Source organism: Sander lucioperca, chromosome 1 (assembly GCF_008315115.2).
Source record: "Sander lucioperca isolate FBNREF2018 chromosome 1, SLUC_FBN_1.2, whole genome shotgun sequence".
Lineage (NCBI taxonomy): Eukaryota > Metazoa > Chordata > Actinopteri > Perciformes > Percidae > Sander > Sander lucioperca.
In genome coordinates, this window is record NC_050173.1 from 9,546,672 (window position 1) to 9,565,260 (window position 18,589).

The window sequence follows — 18,589 nt, forward strand, 5'->3', positions numbered from 1 at the left end:
TTGGATTTATTTCATCATTTTGAATAAATAAGACACGATTATATGTTAATACTGGAATATTGCTGTTATCAGATTTGTATTATTATTTACAAGTGAATATGAACTGTATCCCAACCACTAAGTTAGCTGTAAGTGAACAAAATCAAGCCCATTACGAAATGAAGAGCAGGGTTTTACTTTCTGGTTTGTAGTACTGCATTTTATTGAATCTAATAAATCATTTTCTCTTGTTTACCAAAATAAAAAGGTTCAACATTCCAATATATAAAGATCCAGGATTATGAGTGCTCATGATAACCTCCTACTCTGATAATACTGTAGCTGCCCATGAATGACATCTTTGAGAAACAGCAGCATCAACAAACAGACTTACAGAGTTACAGTGCATGGTGTCAGTGTCGGTATTTGATCTGAATGGGATAACAACAAAAAGTGCTAGAAAGCGAGACCATGACTGACGCAACTTTAATAATGATGAAAGAGTGACACGATCAGAGGACTGAGGAACTCGTCTGACCAAAACCAGCAGAGATACATTCTGAAAAACGGTAAACGGCTTATCATAATTTTAAATCATGTCGTCTCCCAAGTGAATGGAAAAATATACATTTAATGACTTATCAGTAAACAACAATATAAGCTACTGTATATATGCGATTCACTTAACAGCAATAATTCAGCTTTTTTTTTTTAAACGTACCACAGGCATACTGTACACATATTTTTGTGACATCTGAGTTAACTGGATCTCGTGACAAGAAAACAAAGTTTCATTGCATAACAGGTTAAAGTAAACCAGGCTTCCTCTACCTCTCACTTTGTGATGGATATTTGGAAGGACATCTTGACAATATGACAACAGGTATGTTGATGTTACACTCAGAAAAGAGGAAGTAGCACCTGTTACCTACCTAAGATTCGACATATTAACAGACAACACAATCAAAGCAAAAGACACTTGGTAGACTTGGAAACTAAATGGTATTGCTTGGTGGCAGTTATTTAAAATTAAAGAGGGATGAGTCTTTGATAAAAAATAGTACAAAAAAGCTTCACTTAAGGGCCACTAATTAGCCTTTTCCCATCTCCTTCTCCTCTCTTCCTCAGGAGAAGGATGAGGCCATTCACATGATCTCCCTGTCATATACGACCACCTTAAGTCACCGAAGCTGACCCATCTCCATGACAACTGAACAAACTCCTGCTGATGAAACCGTAAAATTTGAAAGCCCAGGAAAAAGCTAGAAATTGGGCCTTGAGTTCAATTTTCTTTTTGTTGTCAGCTGCTGTTTCAAAGGTGACGAATGAACCTTCACGCTCAATAGCAGGAATGTAGTGCAGCACGTGGTGTGATCAAGCAGCGGTTTTCCCTGTTCGTATCTTCGGCAGAAATTACATCTGTGCACTTAATTCTACATGAGGAAACAATCACGTCCTTCACACAGCAAGTGTTAAAAATGTTTACTTGTACACACTTTATTTCCTAAAGTTCATTTGAGAAAAAAGAGTAAACTATCACACCAAGCTTGCTGGTTATGAGATGCATATACCGTGAAATCCTAAACAAATATTGATCAAAAGGCATGGCGTTTGGCACCTTGCACCCTTCTGTGTGTGAGACGAGCTGACCCGGTGCATGTGGTGTTCGGATTAACAAATAGACGCTTAATAAAACACATGTAAATCTCTTTTTTTCTGATATTGCACATCCTAAAAGAACACTGAGGGAGATAACACAGCGTCATGGGGCATGACTGTGTAAACCATATTGACTCTAACCCTGCGATCTTATATTTTTCTGCTTCTCTTGACCACACAGAACAACCCGAGCCACTTTAAGTATCCATGGGACCACCTCCTCTCCTCTCCTCTCCTCTCCTCTCTGCGAGTAAAATCTAAACGGAGAATAGAGAGTAGAAAGTGATGGCATGGGTTTCTGCTGTGTGTTTAACTGACCAAACAGACAAAGAGTGAGTGGCCCAGTGCAGCTGATGACGGTCCACCAGGGAGGAGAAGTGGGACTGGAACATGAGTTAGTAAGGGAGAGGGGACAACAAACGGTGGTAGGCCAGAGGCAACAGTCTGGTTTCAAAGACCGGGAAGTTGCTCGTGCCTGCTGCAGCATTAGGCCCTGCGAGACGTCATGCACAGCAGTTCATCCTCAGTGATAAATTCAGGGCTCGGGCTGCATGCACGCCTGAGGGCCGCTCTGACGCACACACACGCGCACACACACATACAGTTTTAAGACTTGAAGACGTGCACGGCCCGCACTACGTACTGCCTGCAGATGGGGCACTCGCTCATCCTCTTTCCACATTTGGTGCAGGTTACCATGTGACCACATTCCAGCAGCACGCAGTCGATGATGGCATCCATGCATATACGACACAAGTTGTCATCAGCCGCCAGCTGAGCTTTGACACCATCTGTGGATGGAAAACAAATTATTTTTCGGTTACAATGGTTCATTGCAGGGTTGTTAAACATAAGAAGTTCAGTGATGTAGTACAGATACTGTCCAGTCCAGTGGCACCTAACTTAGGCTGCTGCAGTCTGAGAATAAACAACATAACCACATCATTGACCACTGTTTGGTCATTAGCAGTAGATCCTCTCTTCTACACAATGCTCCAGTAGGTTTGTAGCTGTTATTTAGCATCACAGTCACAAATTCTACACAGGTTTTATGCAAAACTGCTTTTGCTTTGTGCTTGATGTGTCACTTTGAAATCATCTAAAACGGTAGAGAATTTCAACTGGTGATCAGTTGGTGGTAACGTAGTAGTTACATTAAAAACTGGCTGATCTGATCCCCTCTGACAACTGAAACCAAGCTCAAGCTAATTTCAGTAAGGCCTGTTGTGGAAATGTGGTAGTCTAACAAAAGTAATTAATACTTGAGAATAAATTAAAAAACTAAACAATTTTAAGTTATTGTACAGTGGAAATATTAATTGGACAAACTACTAGATGGGAGAAATTATGTTTGGATGAAGGGTGGTGATAAACTGATGGAAACTACGTACGAAAAAAAAATACGTAACATACTTGACTTTACTTTGATAGATTGGAGTAGTTAGAGGACGAAAAAAGAATTTCTAAAACAAGGTGGATTGGAAATTTGCAACTATGTTAAATATTCACAATAACTGACCTGTTACTTTTTACAACAGCAAATGATGGCAGTGCACTGGTTTATAGGAGTTAAATGTCTGACTAAATGTCTAAATGTTTAAATGTCTTGCTGGCTAATAGCTCCCAGGCCTAAATCTGGCTCCTGCTGCTTACATCTTGTGTGACGGGAAAAGGACAATCGAGCTGCAGCCTGTCTGCTGTCCCTACACGTCTGACTATTGAGTGGGCTAATATGATCCTCAAGCCCTTTATGTCAACAATAGAGCCTCTAGGAAGCTTGACAATGTAATTACACCTGATGGAGACATGCTGCTACTGAAGTAATATGATGGCTCATCAAGAGGTAAAAGCTCTTAGAGAGTGCATTAATGGCAGGATGAGAGGCTGTCCTTCAGAATAAAATGAGATGATGCACGCTGGAAAAGAAACAACAGTGACATAATGTGGAGACACTGAATCAGGCAGGAGATAGGACTCAAGTGACCATAATGTGATAATATGCAGGATGATATCAAGGATCAAGTGGGTAGAAATGCTGCAGCATGCCTTCACTGTTATCATTGTGATGCACAGTATGTGTTCATGGAGGAGATGGAAAAGGTGCTGTGAAGTGGCTTTTTATAAAAACATCTTACCTCCAACTCCACTGTTGCAGAGAGGTGGAGGATATGCAACCACTTTATAGGTAAGAATGGGCAGTAATAAAGAAATTATATTAGTTCAAGAAACATTGATTACCCTTTTCCGTAAAACAATATTGATGCAATGTCGTTTTTCAACACTGAAATCACATCACAGGAGGGAGCTAACTGAACTTGCATGTAGATTTAATATGTTAATCTTAGTGTTCACATTAAATGGCAATGTCATAGTATGCTAATCAAACAACAATAATTACCTGCAGTTATGCTCACATTTTCCACTAAAAGAAAAAGGAGAAAAAAAAGGGTATTTTATTTTTTTTATCATACAGAACATTAAAGGTCAAAATGTGACATTTAGATGCAAAAAATATAGTATAATAGTAAAATTCTTACTGGATTTCCTGTTCTGCTCATTTTCTCTGTAGAGTCGATGCACTCGCTCCAGCAGCTCCCACTTCTCGCAGCAGCCGTAGTAATTGACAAAGTTCCTAGCGAGAATCTCTTTCAACTGGCGGACGGAGAGGTTTTCTATCGCCTCTTCATTGTCCAGATCAGACAACGAGGCTCTGATCCTCCTCTGCGTCGCCGGACTGACCTACAATCCACACGGTACACAGAGCTGCAGTCAACAACACGGCCTGCAAGTCCCTGCCTTGCCAACACTACAATAATCTTTGTACTTCTACTATTAACACTATTTAGTACTGAAAATGTGCAAAACAAGTGTTGTACCTCCACGAAATGTTCAGTGGGCTCCAGGTTCAAGAGAGAAGCTGTTGGAGTATCCTCCTGCTCCTGTTTGAGTAGAAATCAAAACGCTGAAGTTCATTTAAGTTAGTTTAAATTCTGATTACAGCATTAATCTCACTGGTCGGCCTATTAAAACACATTGCTGTTACTGTTTAATCACCAAATATCAAATCAGTCCACTTAAAACATGTGCTGTTTGAGCAAAATGCATGCAAAATATGACTTTTTTGTAGTTTAAAAGAATTTCCTCATTGCAGATTTGAGGCAGCTGAACTGACAAGAAAAATACTAAATTGACCCATATTTGTTTGTCTCATTAAGATGATAACATCACATTGCTTAACACTATCAAAATATATATTGTGCCTGATTACAATTTATAGTTTCTTCTAGCTCCATACTGCATGACTACCATGATAAAAAAACGACTTCACAGCTCTCTGCGATCCACTTCTTTAAATTGCAACTGTTTCGATATGTAATCAAAGAATAGAGATGTTATAACACTGACTCAGCTGCTCCTAACTCAGCGGTTAATTATTCTCTTTGAAGGTGGAGGTCGGGAATTTGCTGGATGAAAGGGGAGTAGATGGAGCTACTGTCTGTACTAGCAGACACTGTTTGGTATGAGTGTATAGCTCTGTATTATCTCAGTCATTTATGTGCATTGAGGAGAAGATATCTTCTGTATTCTTTTATCTGCTTGACAAAAAAGAGCATATGAAGGGTTGAAATAAGCTGTAGCTGTGCGATATCATACTGGAGTGCAGTCTGTTTCAGTACTGTAAAAAATTAAAAACCTCTATCTGTCTCTGTTTCGGCACATTGCAGCAGACCAATCATCTTCCTTGAATGAAGATGTTTTAATAATGTATCTGTCGTGGTGCCAGATGCCTGCCCCTCACCCAGACATCATGCTTTTGCTCAGGCTAGATTCCTCAGAGACAAGAGCAGCAGCCCCGACACAAGCAAAGTGCCAAACCTCACCGGAGCACAAAGTTTCTTTGACTTGATGTTAGATCTCATTCAACCATTTAAAACATGTAGAAGTACTAGAAAGCCCTCCAAGAGCTGCAGAGCCTACTTCTGTCAAGGCTGCACAAACTGCTAAATGTGTTATTTTACTGTTGAGAAATGTTTCATCTGCATCAAAATATACATGGGGATAGACAATCATGGGCGGATTTATTTCCTTTCAAGTTTCCTTTGTTTTCCTTTTCAAGCCAATTCAATAAAGCCATAATATCTTATTTCAGAATGTTGATATTGTATTTTTCCTCATCCAGTAATCTTGTCAAGCACCATTTACATTAGAATATTAAACCTGTTTCAAGGTAACTGATCCTGGAAGGAATTGGTTAGTTCAATAAACTGTGTTCAACAAAAACAACATTGCATATCTTTGTTTTGTTGTATTGGTTCAAAGTAGTCTTCACTGCAGAAACTGTGTATCCAAGTCAGGTAAGTAGGATATATAATAGGATCAGATTTCAGATTTAAAATCTAGTTGGACAAAAGGTTGTCTTGCATAGCCAGATGCTGTGTCAGCACTGGAGTATGGTCTGGCTACACCGCTTATCAATTCTGGGAAAGGGGAAAAAACACTCTGGCTTGTTTGTATTTCTTTAAAACAATCACAACTGTCCTGGGCGGCGCAAAGCCCCGGATGCAGTGATAGTGCCATTGCTAAATAGATAGCGGTGATAGCTGCAGGGGAGCGACATCACGCGGCAGTCAGGCTTTATCCCAGCACTCTACATTCGGTAAACCAGGCTACACGTAAAGCAGATTTCTGTCCTAATTCTGACTTGTATGTTTCAATAAATACTATTAAGTTGTTTGATACAAATATTTAGCTTGTTAGTGAACTGCCTTTTTTGCAGAGTATACCCACACATTCACCTTTGGTTGTAAAAAAAACAAATAACCAATAAGAATCTGAAAGCCTATATGTGCCACAAACTAAGAGAAGGAAGCAGATATGATCTATGGGGGGATGAGAGGAGGGATGGACCGTAGTGTTTCTGTTGTTCGGTTGCAGCTGTGATGCTGTGGGGAGTTCTCAACCTGTGCGCCTGTTACATAACAGACTCAGCCTATGTAACAGACCTAAAAAAGGCAAAGGGCTTAAGCTGCATCGCTGGCTGGTCTGAGGGCTCTGCACACATGCACGCATGCACATGCACAAGCTGTTTCCAGCTGTCATGTGCACATTCTGCGGAACACTGAACCAGCGCTACAAATCTGAGCTTTCATAATATCAATGGAGGGGAAAAAAATCCACTGAAATGTAGCCTAGTAGATTTTAAGGGAGAAACACTTCATTCAGAGCAAAGCACCACCGGTCATTAAAACGCAGAAACTGAACAAAGGGAAGTATACAATGAATGAAATAACATCTAAAGAAATACACAAGAGGGCATTATTTTGTTTGTCAGGGAGTTGAAAGAAAGAAGTCTTCTCCTGACTGAAAAAAATCACACTGACACTTATAAATATGCTGATTTCACCTTAGAAATGAATGATCTTGGATAGAATGAGGACCTATGTGAAAGAAATATGGCGTATGTACTGTAAATTAGAGAATGATTGAGCGGATGTTTGTGTGTGGCTGCACAGTACACAGTGTTAGCTCTGCATGCAGACACACACTGAACAGCAGCGTGTGTGTCTTACCTGGCTGGTGGTCCCTGAGCTGTCACTTGGGCTGAGCACGTCTCCCTGAGAGGCGGAGAGGACCGACTGTTCGGAGGCAGAGCGCGTGGCAGGGGGGGGCGAGGCAGCAAGCGAGTGGGGGAGGGAGTGCAGACTGTCTGTGTCATCTCCCCCTTCATCTTCCTCCTCATCCTCTTCCTCCTCATGTGTGTCCTCTCCATCTTCCTCCACCTCCTCCTCTTCTTCCTCGTCCCCTTCCTCCTCGTCCTCCTCCGCCACTGGTCTCGGGGTTTCCCTCGTACCCTGATGACAGAGCACCAAGTCAACCAGGTCCTCTTTCTCCCTGCATGTGTCGGTGGGGATGTTGCGCAGCAGCAGGTACTGCCGCAGGTCTTTCACTCGGAGCTGCATGAGCCGGGGCCTCTGGAAGGCCGTGCCACGCAGCAGGTGGCAGGTCATGCAGCAGCGCAGGTCCTCCTGCAGCACCGAGCACAGGGCGCAGAAACTCTTCTTACAATCACAGCAGATGTGCTGTTGGAGGGAGAAGAGAGTCAAAGACAGACGTGATGTGATCAGCTATACTTTTTCTTTAAGAAACTCAATTTGTCTTCATTTCTAAATAGGCCCTGGTGTCTGACTTCTGTTAGCATATTAAACTATTTATCCTCCATGCCACTTTTCATGAATACATTACCCATTTACTGAAAATTTTAGCTCTGAAAAATGAGCCAAATGATGGAACCAAAGTCACTGAAGCTGCTGTTTGTACTAATGATTACCATTGTCTTCATTTGCACCAGAATAATCCATCAGCAACATGGTTTTACTACATGATCTTATTTTGTTATAATTTCACAATATATTTTTGTTCAGAATAATTAATCGTAGCAAACTGTAATTAAAAACTAACTGTATGAATTACTGAGGTTTTTATTTTACATGTGTGACAAGTTATGTCTGTGATGCAAAAGGGGAACAAAGATTGGATTTATCAGTTTGATTAGTTTACATGTAACTGTGCTTTTTTGCCATATAGTGATATATGTTGAGTTGAGTCAATCAATTAGCCAAGTCGATCAGCAGAAAATTAATGTTTAATTCTTTAAGTAATTTAGGATGCAAAAATGCCAAACATTTGCATACTTTTTACTTTTTGCTATTTTCATAAAACAAGTAATGTTACTTTGGGAAATGATGATGGCCATTTTTTATTATTTTCCAAAAACTTTGGGAAATGATGATGGGCATAAAATTTTATGTAGATGAATCGATTCATGAAAACGTAATTGACAGATTGATTGTGAACATAATAATCAGCTATCATATTAATCAATATCAAAAAAATCTGATTCATATATATGATTTTAACCATATCCCCATACAGCCATATCATTTTTGTATTTCTTAGCGTTAGCTGTCTTTGAGTGTATTCCCTTGATAAAGAGAAACCTTACAAACCAGCAACATCTGAAACCGTGGCTCATATCCTGTGAGTTATTTTCTAGAAAAAGAGTAAAGAAAAGAGAAATAATCTGTAGCTGGTGATGTTTGACATTTTACTGTCTACTGATACAGAGCAGCTGAGTAGATTGACACTTCAAATGGGCAGGAAAGCAGGTCAGCCATGGCTGTAAACATTTTCTTATCACTTGGGCACAAATGTGCTCTGCTCCACCAGAAGCACATTTGCACTACAACAGATATTTTTCTTTAAATTATGTGTTGTTAGGCCCCAGCATGTAATTTCCATACTATGAAAATATCACGCTGACACATAACTATGTATTTCCAGTGAGCTGACCTGCCGTCAGAAAGGCAACTGGTGTGTGGATGATGATAGAGCTATCTGAAGCAGCGAGCAGAGAGGAAGCTGGGCAATGCAACGTTTTCATCAGTGTCTCTGTGCGTCTGAATGCCAGACAGACACTCCATTAAACTCTGACAAGTTCAGCAGTGCAGAGACTAGGGCTGAACGATTTTTGAAAATAATCTAATTGCGATTTTTTTCCCAAATATTGCGATTGCGATTCGATTATTTTTTTAAGCTCTTTGTCTTCTGTATTATTCAACAAAGAATAATAATATAATAATTTATAGTATGAACACACAATTACACACTAGACAGTTAAATAAGTAAAAATATAGTGTATATCTATATACACACACACACACACACACACACACACGTGTATTTTTTTACAGTGCACAGAGAGGATCTGCCTCCAGTCCCAAATCTTTATAACGGAGCTAGCTAACTGCTAACCGGAGCTAGCCGCTAATCAGAGCTAATCGTTGCCAACCGAGCCTTGAGTTCTGTGTGCCTGTATCCATTAACTGCATGTATAGACTCAAGCCCGAATAAAACCCTTCATTTTATTAAAATGGCTGTAAAAGTTTTAAACTACAACTCAGTTGTTTGAATGACAGAAATCAGCTCAAGGTACAGTGTAGCGTTAGCGTGCTAAGTTGATGCTTTCTCTGCGGAGTGCAGACTAATTTGCTCTCGCGAGTCATGTGACCAAATCGCAGCCTTTGCGATTAGGAAATCGCGTTTTAACATATCGCGATATTATCGCAAATGCAATTAATCGTTCAGCCCTAGCAGAGACCCTGCAAATGCCAAAATGAATATGAATGGTGCTTATGTTCTTAAAGGAACATGCCAGTGATTTTGCATTTTTGTTGCCCCTGTTTGCAGTGAGACAGTCAGGACGGACATGTAAAGGTTAAATATATAATTAAACTGGACATAAGAATGGTTTGTTGGATTGATCATCACCATTACCCACAGCCCAAGGGGACATCTTTAAATAGCTTGGTTTGTCTGACTAACAGTCCAAAACCTAAAAAATATTTCATTTTTGAGTTAAGTTTGGTGTTTTAAAGGATTAGGTTCGATTCACCAAAGTCACACAAGAACACAAACTAACAGATCGAGGCAGCGGTAGAACAGCAACTCCTGCTTTCTGAGAGGTAAAGATACAGTTTTTCTAAAAGGACTCTGGTGGCTTTGAAGAAAGAATAGATAACAGCTTTTGTTCCCCATTGGAAAGGGCTGTCTGACAGAAAGGTAAAGTGGTATAAAGCATACACACAGATATTGTTTTTTTATGTGTCTAAAATTCTTTTAGCTGTTGCCCCCGTCCACAGCAGTACATTGCTTAGCTACCATGTCAGTACACTGCCTGCTTCTCCAAATTGGGGGCCTGCTGACTGCCATTTACTGTAGGTAATACACGGACTATGGATAAGTACCTCATATAACCCCACTTCAAAAAATCCAAACTATCCCTTTAATCTAAAAGGTAGTGACTATAGTTGACAGATACATGTATTGGAGTGGATGTTTAAAGTGGCTATTTGTGACTTTCAGTTTGTGTTGATTCTAGCAGCCGCTTTAGACAGGTGTGGTAGTGTTTTTACCACACCTGCTGTCGTAAAGGTCTTTTCTTTACGATGCTGTATTGCCCACTGTATTACCGAGTTAGCGCTACGGGGAGGTCATATATTTGCGATGAATGTTTTGCTCAGACAGAAAATCATTCATTTAGGCTACAATAAGAGAATACGTTAGAGATGCATTGTTGTATTTCAAATGTTGCATACGGTAACTTAGCCTACTTTGGATGTATCGTCAGATAAACCGGGTATCACTGTCACTGTGTCACGAACCCAGCATTAAGAGTTTGTTGTAGCAACCAACATAATAATAACTTAGATAACTTAGACAGGGGGACAAGGGAAATGATAAATAGTAGGCCAGCACAAACACGGACTAAAAATAAATAAAAAATGGGCGCTAAAGGGAAGGGGACGTAATTTAATATAGGCTACTAACGTACAACCACATTGCGCATTGTAAGGTTATTTTAGGAGTGAAATAGACATATTACATACCTGAGGGCCAATTCGGGGTGGGTTTTGAATCATTTACAATCCCGTAATTGTTTCCATCTGTTGAAAGCCTGACTGAAGTTGACTTGCCCGTCGTCTGTCACTCTCCCTTTTAGCTTTTAGTTCTTCGTTTAATTTTTTTCTGTGATGGCCCTGCCCCAGTATCAGCCATAACTACAACAGATAACTTCTAAAATAAAATAAAAATACAATTAGGCCTATATAAAGAAATCTCCTGCTACCTTTTACCTGGCTGCATAGGCTTTTTCGGTGTTACACCGAAATCTGTTCTGTTCTGACCCGTCAGAATGTGTTACTGTGGGGCCGGTCTACCTGCCGTAAATCATTTTGTGACTTTGTGGGAAAAATCTGACCCGGGCAAAGGCATTAATAAAAACTATAAAACAATTAGCGTTCTTTTCACTGTTAGTCTCGTTTGCTGTTACAGGTCATTTACAGTATGATCATTAGATGAAAAATTACACAGTTTCGGAAACATTAAAAAGTTACATATAGTAACTTTAAAGTAGCATAAACTGGAAATACTCAAGTAAAGTAAAAGTGCCTCAAAATTATACATACAGTAAGTAGAACAATACTTATGTAAATGTATTTGCTACTTTCCACCACTGCCTTTAATACAGATGTTAGTTTCCATTCATTTCACCACAGCAAAAATGAAAATCAGCTTGCAGAGTCTTTAAACTTCCTAAAATAAGTTTTTCATCACAGTGAACAACCTGTTGTCTTTTCACATTATACAAACATAATCATCCTCTACCTGCCTGTCATGGCCATAATTGAACCTGCGTCTTGTTTACTGGCTGTTATTCTGCTATGTCTGTTCCTGTTATTTTGTTTCTGTTAACAGGACGTTGCTGTCAAATAGCATGTATGTTTAGCCAACCTATCCTGTATGAATATTTTGTCAGTGATTTAATCCTGAAAGAGAAACAAAATGATGTAAATGATGATTGAATGGATACTTTTAGTGTGAACCACATTAATGTTATTTCTAAGGTTTTTTACATTAAAAAGATCTCTGTTCAATAGACTCAGTAATTATGAAATTCAGTGTTTCCTTGAATGCACCATGAGGAACAGTCCCTGGTCACAACTGCACGCAATGATTACATAATTCTGAGAAAAAAAAGAAAGCTGACTAAATGTTGACTGTGAAGGATTACTCAAGCAGGTTTCCAGTCTGCAAGTTGATTTTTATACAGCGCTGACATGAAGTGAAACCAAGCAGTCAAAAGATATAGTTTTCTTTGGAAAATGTACAGTACAGTACATCTACTACCAAACTCATCAAAACCACTAATGGCATGTCTTCACTTTCACTCCCACAGCTCTTGCTTACCTTGCGTCTGAAGACAGAGAAGGCCAGTCCGCAGGCCTTGCACAGCTGTCCGGCGCTCCCTGAGCTGGTGGGGGGGTAGGTGGAGTACCCAGCACTGGGGGCAAAGCGGAAGGGCCCCGCCCCTGCTCCGAACCCCGGCTGCTGCGCCCGCACCGTGCCCGTGCCCATCACCTCGTTTAGCAGCCCACAGCATGACGCCCACATGGACGATGCTCCTGCCTACAGAGTACACACACAGAAACACACATAAGTACACACATTTAAAACTTTCAGAGACATCTAAAACAGATGTTTAGTCTCTCTGTGTCATCATCATCAGTGACATACATGTGAATATCTTCTTTATGAATAATTATGTCTTGTGCATCATTTTCTACACATTTACCCAAAGTTCAGTCTGCCATATTGGGAAACTTTGGAGGGATAAACACCAGTCTTCCAAAAGAAAATCCCTCATTTGATGTTTTGATGATGGAGCGATGGAGGGTCTAACACGTTGGTCCAAAATCTCCTAGAGGTGTTCGATTCATTTGAGATCCGGTGACTATAAAGGCCACAGCATCACATATCTGATCAAACCATTCGGTGAGTCCTTGCAAGCATTTTATTCCAAGTATTTCCTTCAATTGGTTACTTGTCTGTACATGACCAACTGTTGTACAAATATTCTTATCATGATACTGATTTAAAGCATATATATGTACAGTCCTTTGCTCAATACCAAAAACAGCTTAAGGAGAGAGCCTCCAATGGTATGGGTTAAGAGAGAAAATGAATGAGAAAGAGAGAGAGGAGGGGGAAAGTACTGGGCAGCACATTATTGAGAGTGCTCTGTGAGAGTATTTGAGGTTAGAGATAATTAGACTGAAGTAGACTCTAAAAGCTCCTATTAATGACAATCTCCAAAGACAGCTGCGAGTTAAATTTCTCAGTCACTGCATCATTTTATACAATTGTATAAACAAACAGTCCACGTTGAGGCAGAGGATGTTTTTTGGAGTCTAAGCCACACAATAAATATCTTGTGAGGGTCAAATGGGAAGAGGTGGATGTTATGTCTCCTCTGCGTATCCTGAAGAAAACGTGCAAACTAGCTTTAAGTTAGTGTACTCAGCCTGCAAAGTTAAAGTGTGTCGGGTGTGTTCGCTGACCACAAGACAGGCCAGGCACAAGGAGCAAAGATGGCGTGATGTGAGCCACGGCTCCTTGGAGCATACTGATGAGAGGAGGAGGGAGGGGGAGGACAGCGAGGAGAGAATATGTCTTCTGTTGTTCCCCAGCCTGCAGAATCAATAGCTGACATGAGCATAATGTAAGCTCTCTGTGGTTCCCGGCTCTATGTGGAAAACAATGGAATTCACAGGGTCCTGCCACATCTCTTCTTAAAGTAGCACTCCGCTCCGACTTGTCACAAACACCCTGTGATCTGACCTCACCCATCTGCTTAGGGATTCGTTATGCAATCTTAGGAACGAGGCAATATATGTGGAGTCAGGATAAAAAGGAGGAAGCCCCTGCTGCAGTGGGACAGTCAGGATGGACATGTAAAGGTTAAATATATCATTAAACTGGACATTTAGAATGATTTGTTGGATTGTTCATCACCATTACCCACAGCCCAAGGTGACATCTTTAAATAGCTTGTTTTGTCTGACCAACAGTCCAAAACCTGAAATAATATTTAATTTACAGTGATATAATAACAGAGAAGATCATGAAATCCACAGAAGCAGGAAGTAGTGAATGTTTGGAAGTATTGCTTTAAATATAACTTAAAGGGGTTTAATCAAATACCAAAACCATTGCCAATTCTTTTCCTGTAATTTTTCAGCACTTTTGTACATTTCGTAAATATTAGGTGTTATTATGCATCAGTCCAATCTAACACAAGCAGCTCACTTCATCATGATATACTCTTCCAGCTTTATGTGCACAATAAAACCGTGATGCATAACAACTTGAATTATTTGCCTGTGGCGTAAACTTGACCTCATGTTCAGCTGCTAAAAAGTCTCCCAGGTTAGATACAGCCTCCCCTCATATGGGAGTGAAGCCACTAAAAGGAATGTTTACGGCATTCTCCAAGATGAGTAGCCGCTGCAGTCTGGCCACGAAATCAGTCCTATTTGGCTTTGAGCCAGCAGCACAAGTTCCCTCTGTCACTTCAATTAGCACACTGTAAGCTCTGCAGGCAGGGAGTCCCGAACAAAACAAGAGCAAACATCACATGTGGTACATTGTTTTGTTTTTACTTGTATCATTTAGATTTTCTCTGCAGCTCAATCACTTAGGATATACCTCTGGGAACACTTTTTATATTTTTGTTGTTCCAATCACATTCGGACACTTTTGAGTGTCACATCTGGACCAAATAATTGAGATATTTCTCACACTGCTGCTGGATCCTCAACATCAAATAATTCAGCCCAGCACATAAACAAACATAAAGACTGAGAGGGGGAAACAGCAAAAAAGTAACAGAGGCACATATTTAAATAGAAAACAAGGGAGCCTGTACACAGCCTGTAAAAACCATATAAAGTCTTGTGTGGCTCTGGAGGAGATTACTAAAGTCTATCAAAAAAACTCTGATGATGTCATTGGGGTCATTTTGGCTGATGATGTCATTTCAGCTTGGCCTTGAGACTTAACATTTTTAACAGAAAGCCTGCAATATAAACTGGAGGTGTGAGGTTTGATAGACGATAGGCATTTAGGAGGCAGAGGGGTTCTAATGAAAATGCTATTTAGTTGCATTGTGGGAAATGTAGGATCCAGCGTTTCCTCATACCAAGGACAAAAGTCAGGATATCTCTGCCTCTGCTGTTTTGGTTTTTATTTTTTTTGAATCAGTCTCTCTCTTGTCCCCCAGCTTAATGAAAGTTCAGCACTCCTCCATTAAGCATAAGTCTAACCAACGGGTGGGTGATAGGGACACAATCTCAATCAGGGAGTATATGTCAAGATCATGATAGCGATACACAGTATATCGTGATATAATTTTCTGAAAATTAAATTGAGACACAATGTTTGTTAATACAACAAATTTAACACCTAAAAAAAATTAACACACACACACACACACACACACACACACACACACACACACACACACACACACACGGTTTTCAGTGTAAACCATCACTCTCTATCATTTCATCAGATCATCCACTGTCTGTCTCTCGCATTTCATTTCCTCTTTCTCTCTGCTGATAAAATAACAGTCTCATTTGGAATAAGCATGATCCACTATGCTACATCAGTGTTACATCTTATAATTTCATCCTAGATTTTTGAGTAATTGTATCCACAATGGATTGAAAATTCAACTGTAAGAGCATTTTGAATAGACCAAGTCATAGGACTATCCCTGATTAAAATGGCATTGAACACATATTGTACAGCAGTCTTTCCAGTTTTGAGATGTATGCTGACACAATTTAGCTAACATCGTCCGTTCCACAGGGGCAGAAAAGCTGCTTTTCAATTTAAACCAGATTAGTCAATAAAACATCACGTCCATTTTGTTTTCCTGGGGACACAAAGAGTGATGCCACGCTGTCCACCAGGAGTTAAGCACCTCTATACTTTTGTCTTCCACAATAATGTAACAAACAGTATTGAAGTGCTTGACCTACTGCATATATTTTTTTATTGAGTATTGAGGTATTTGCAGAACATCTTCAGTATTTAAAAGTGAATAATTCACTATAAAGAATGTGTTAAATGTTACATGATTGTTGCATTGTGTGTGATCAAAGCTACTTTTTGTTGTTTGAGCAGCAGAAAATCGTATCCTATGTCAGCGCGGCCTAAACCTACAAAACATTGTAACCATTACAAAGGCTTCATATACCGTTGGCATGTTTATTCTCTTCACTGCATCATATTTTATGAGCTCCCTGTAGGTTTTATATGTAAAACCATGTTAGTTAAAAGTAACTGCAGCTGCAGAAATATTTAAATGTGTATGCAGTGTTGTGGAGGGAGTTCCACAAATGTTTTTGATTAGCCAGCCAGATGAGATTTTTTTCTATTAATTTTGTGATATGCAAACCTTTAATGTGTTTATGAAAGACAAATTACTAAATAATGGATTTTTTTTCACCCTGAAATTCCCAATGCTGAATTAAAACCAACATAGAGGAGTAGCATTACTCCAACACATATGGTGTATTTGAAAAGGGGATTTGGTGGAAGTAACTTATCTGGACAAAATAAAAGACCAACATCACTTTCACAGGCCTGCATTTAAACTTTGTCCTCCTTTAAGTCCAGAAATGTTGGGACATGTATATAAATAAAATACCTGATCAAAGTAGCTGGCTGTTTAGCTTGCAGCAGCTGCTTGGGGAAGCCCTCTGACCTGGCACACAAATCACTATACCAGATTTCACTATGAAATGTAGCAGAGTGATATGTCTCACAGTATAAATACTATGTGCCCTTCAAAACAGTGTGGAAGTAAATGTAGGCAACTTAGTTACTTTGCAACTCTATCAATAACAGAGGTTTTTCTCTGCAAAATGGTGTCATCCACCTCACTAATGCATGAAGTCAGCTTTAAATAAGTAGCATCCGAACAGCAGTGTAACTGCAATAAGAATCTATCAGTCCTGCCTCAACCTCACCTCTCACCGTGACTGTCACCACAAACCTGCCGCCACCAGAGCACCTATGACGTCATCGCCATCATCTTCTTCATGATTATCCGTCCTGAGCTCGAGCTGCCAGGCAGCAGCATCACCTTTCCTTCCCTGTGCTGCAGCCTGTCTCTGCTACAGTTCTCACTCACACACACACACACACACACACACACACACACACAAGCGCGGAGAGGAAGGAGACTCCTGACACAGCTCGGAACTGAGAGGTAAATCTCTCTTTCTGCACACACCGAGACGTCTCCCGAACATCCCCGCACTCACTCACTCTCGCTGACCGCAGTCTCTATCTCATTAGACCGGATTAAAAGCCTGGCGATGAACGGACGTCGCTCCAGCGGCTTTGGTCACTGAACTATCACATTGGGGGTCAAAGTAGGCTCATTAAAAGGCCATACACTGTACCTATAGCCTACTGTTTATCAGGACGACCGGAGAGGCAAGAAAAGCATTTCCAGGCTTGCAAGCTCGCCGGGAAAATAAAAATCAGACTGAAAGACCTGGAAGGGCAGCGGCGAGAAGCTATCAGGGTGTCAAGTTCAAATCGAACCGTGAATGCTGCATTTTAACACAAGCCTGTTGATGTAATTGTGTTTAAATGCACGCTAACACATCTACTTGACATTTGGATGGATATTCCCTGCCTCTCGGTGCAGCATCGTGCGTAAATCACAAGACATCTACATCGTAAGGGAATCCGGATCGTAAACGAACTACAGATGGATCACGTACCTTCATTGCACCTCCCGTTTGAGGAATTTGCCGAGTAATGTCAGAACGACGAGCATTGCAAATGCACAGGGAATCAAACCATTACGTCTTCCCTCTCTCCAGCTGCCTGTGTGTGTGGAGTAAGCATAACGTAATGGCCAAGAGAGCCGCAGCCAATCACAGAGCGAATACAGGCGCCGGTATCTTTAGCGGCCAATCCGCTTTAACACATCACCTGAGAGGGCGTTCAGTGCCGTGCGTACAGGCGCATGAGTCTGACAGACGCATCATGCTATTTTCACAGCTTCGGTTTATTCTAGTGAATTAGCAATTTTTTCCCCCACCAAAACTTGTGTCTTATAATAAAATAAGGTGCTCGGCTGCATCAGACTTTCAGACTTAAATCAAATGTTATCAATTGTTTTTGTTTTATATCACAAAACATTTCTGCGCTATTGGTTTAGTTTTTTAATCAACTGGAAGGGTTATGTTTTTTATTATTATTATTATTATGCTCTTGATTCAACACAGTAGGCAAAACATAATCCCTTATCCTCTGCACCAACACATGAAGTGTTATTTCTATTTCGTACCAAATGTAAATGCGCCTACAATCTTATTTACTGTCATATTTAGCCTGTGTGTGCATGTGTGCATGCCTATGACTGTCCGTGTGTGCGTGCGCACACAAGGCTGCTGTCTGCAGTAAAGAGATTAGAGGGGGGTTTTCATCCATTACATGGTCGGTACCGCTAAGAGCCCGCAGGGGG

General features: G+C 40.4%; 1 protein-coding gene across 4 annotated transcripts; it reads right to left on the reverse strand.

Moving 5' to 3' along the window:
• Positions 1 to 444: 444 nt before the first annotated feature.
• On the reverse strand, positions 445 to 17,999 carry rnf34b (ring finger protein 34b). 4 transcript variants are annotated; one of them, XM_035990889.1, is made up of 9 exons: positions 17,841 to 17,999; positions 12,445 to 12,663; positions 7,419 to 7,718; positions 7,209 to 7,388; positions 4,515 to 4,577; positions 4,176 to 4,377; positions 4,037 to 4,060; positions 3,774 to 3,815; positions 445 to 2,429 (listed from the first exon to the last, which is right to left on the reverse strand). In XM_035990889.1, the coding sequence occupies exons 1-9, from the start codon at positions 17,844 to 17,846 to the stop codon at positions 2,245 to 2,247; spliced, it is 1,221 nt and encodes a 406-aa protein (XP_035846782.1). In that variant the 5' UTR covers positions 17,847 to 17,999; the 3' UTR covers positions 445 to 2,244. The 4 variants fall into 4 exon arrangements, with proteins under 4 accessions (XP_035846782.1, XP_031133644.1, XP_035846760.1 ...); XM_031277784.2 differs by having other exon boundaries at positions 7,209 to 7,718; XM_035990867.1 differs by lacking the exon at positions 17,841 to 17,999 and adding an exon at positions 17,076 to 17,228 and having other exon boundaries at positions 7,209 to 7,718.
• Positions 18,000 to 18,589: the final 590 nt, after the last annotated feature.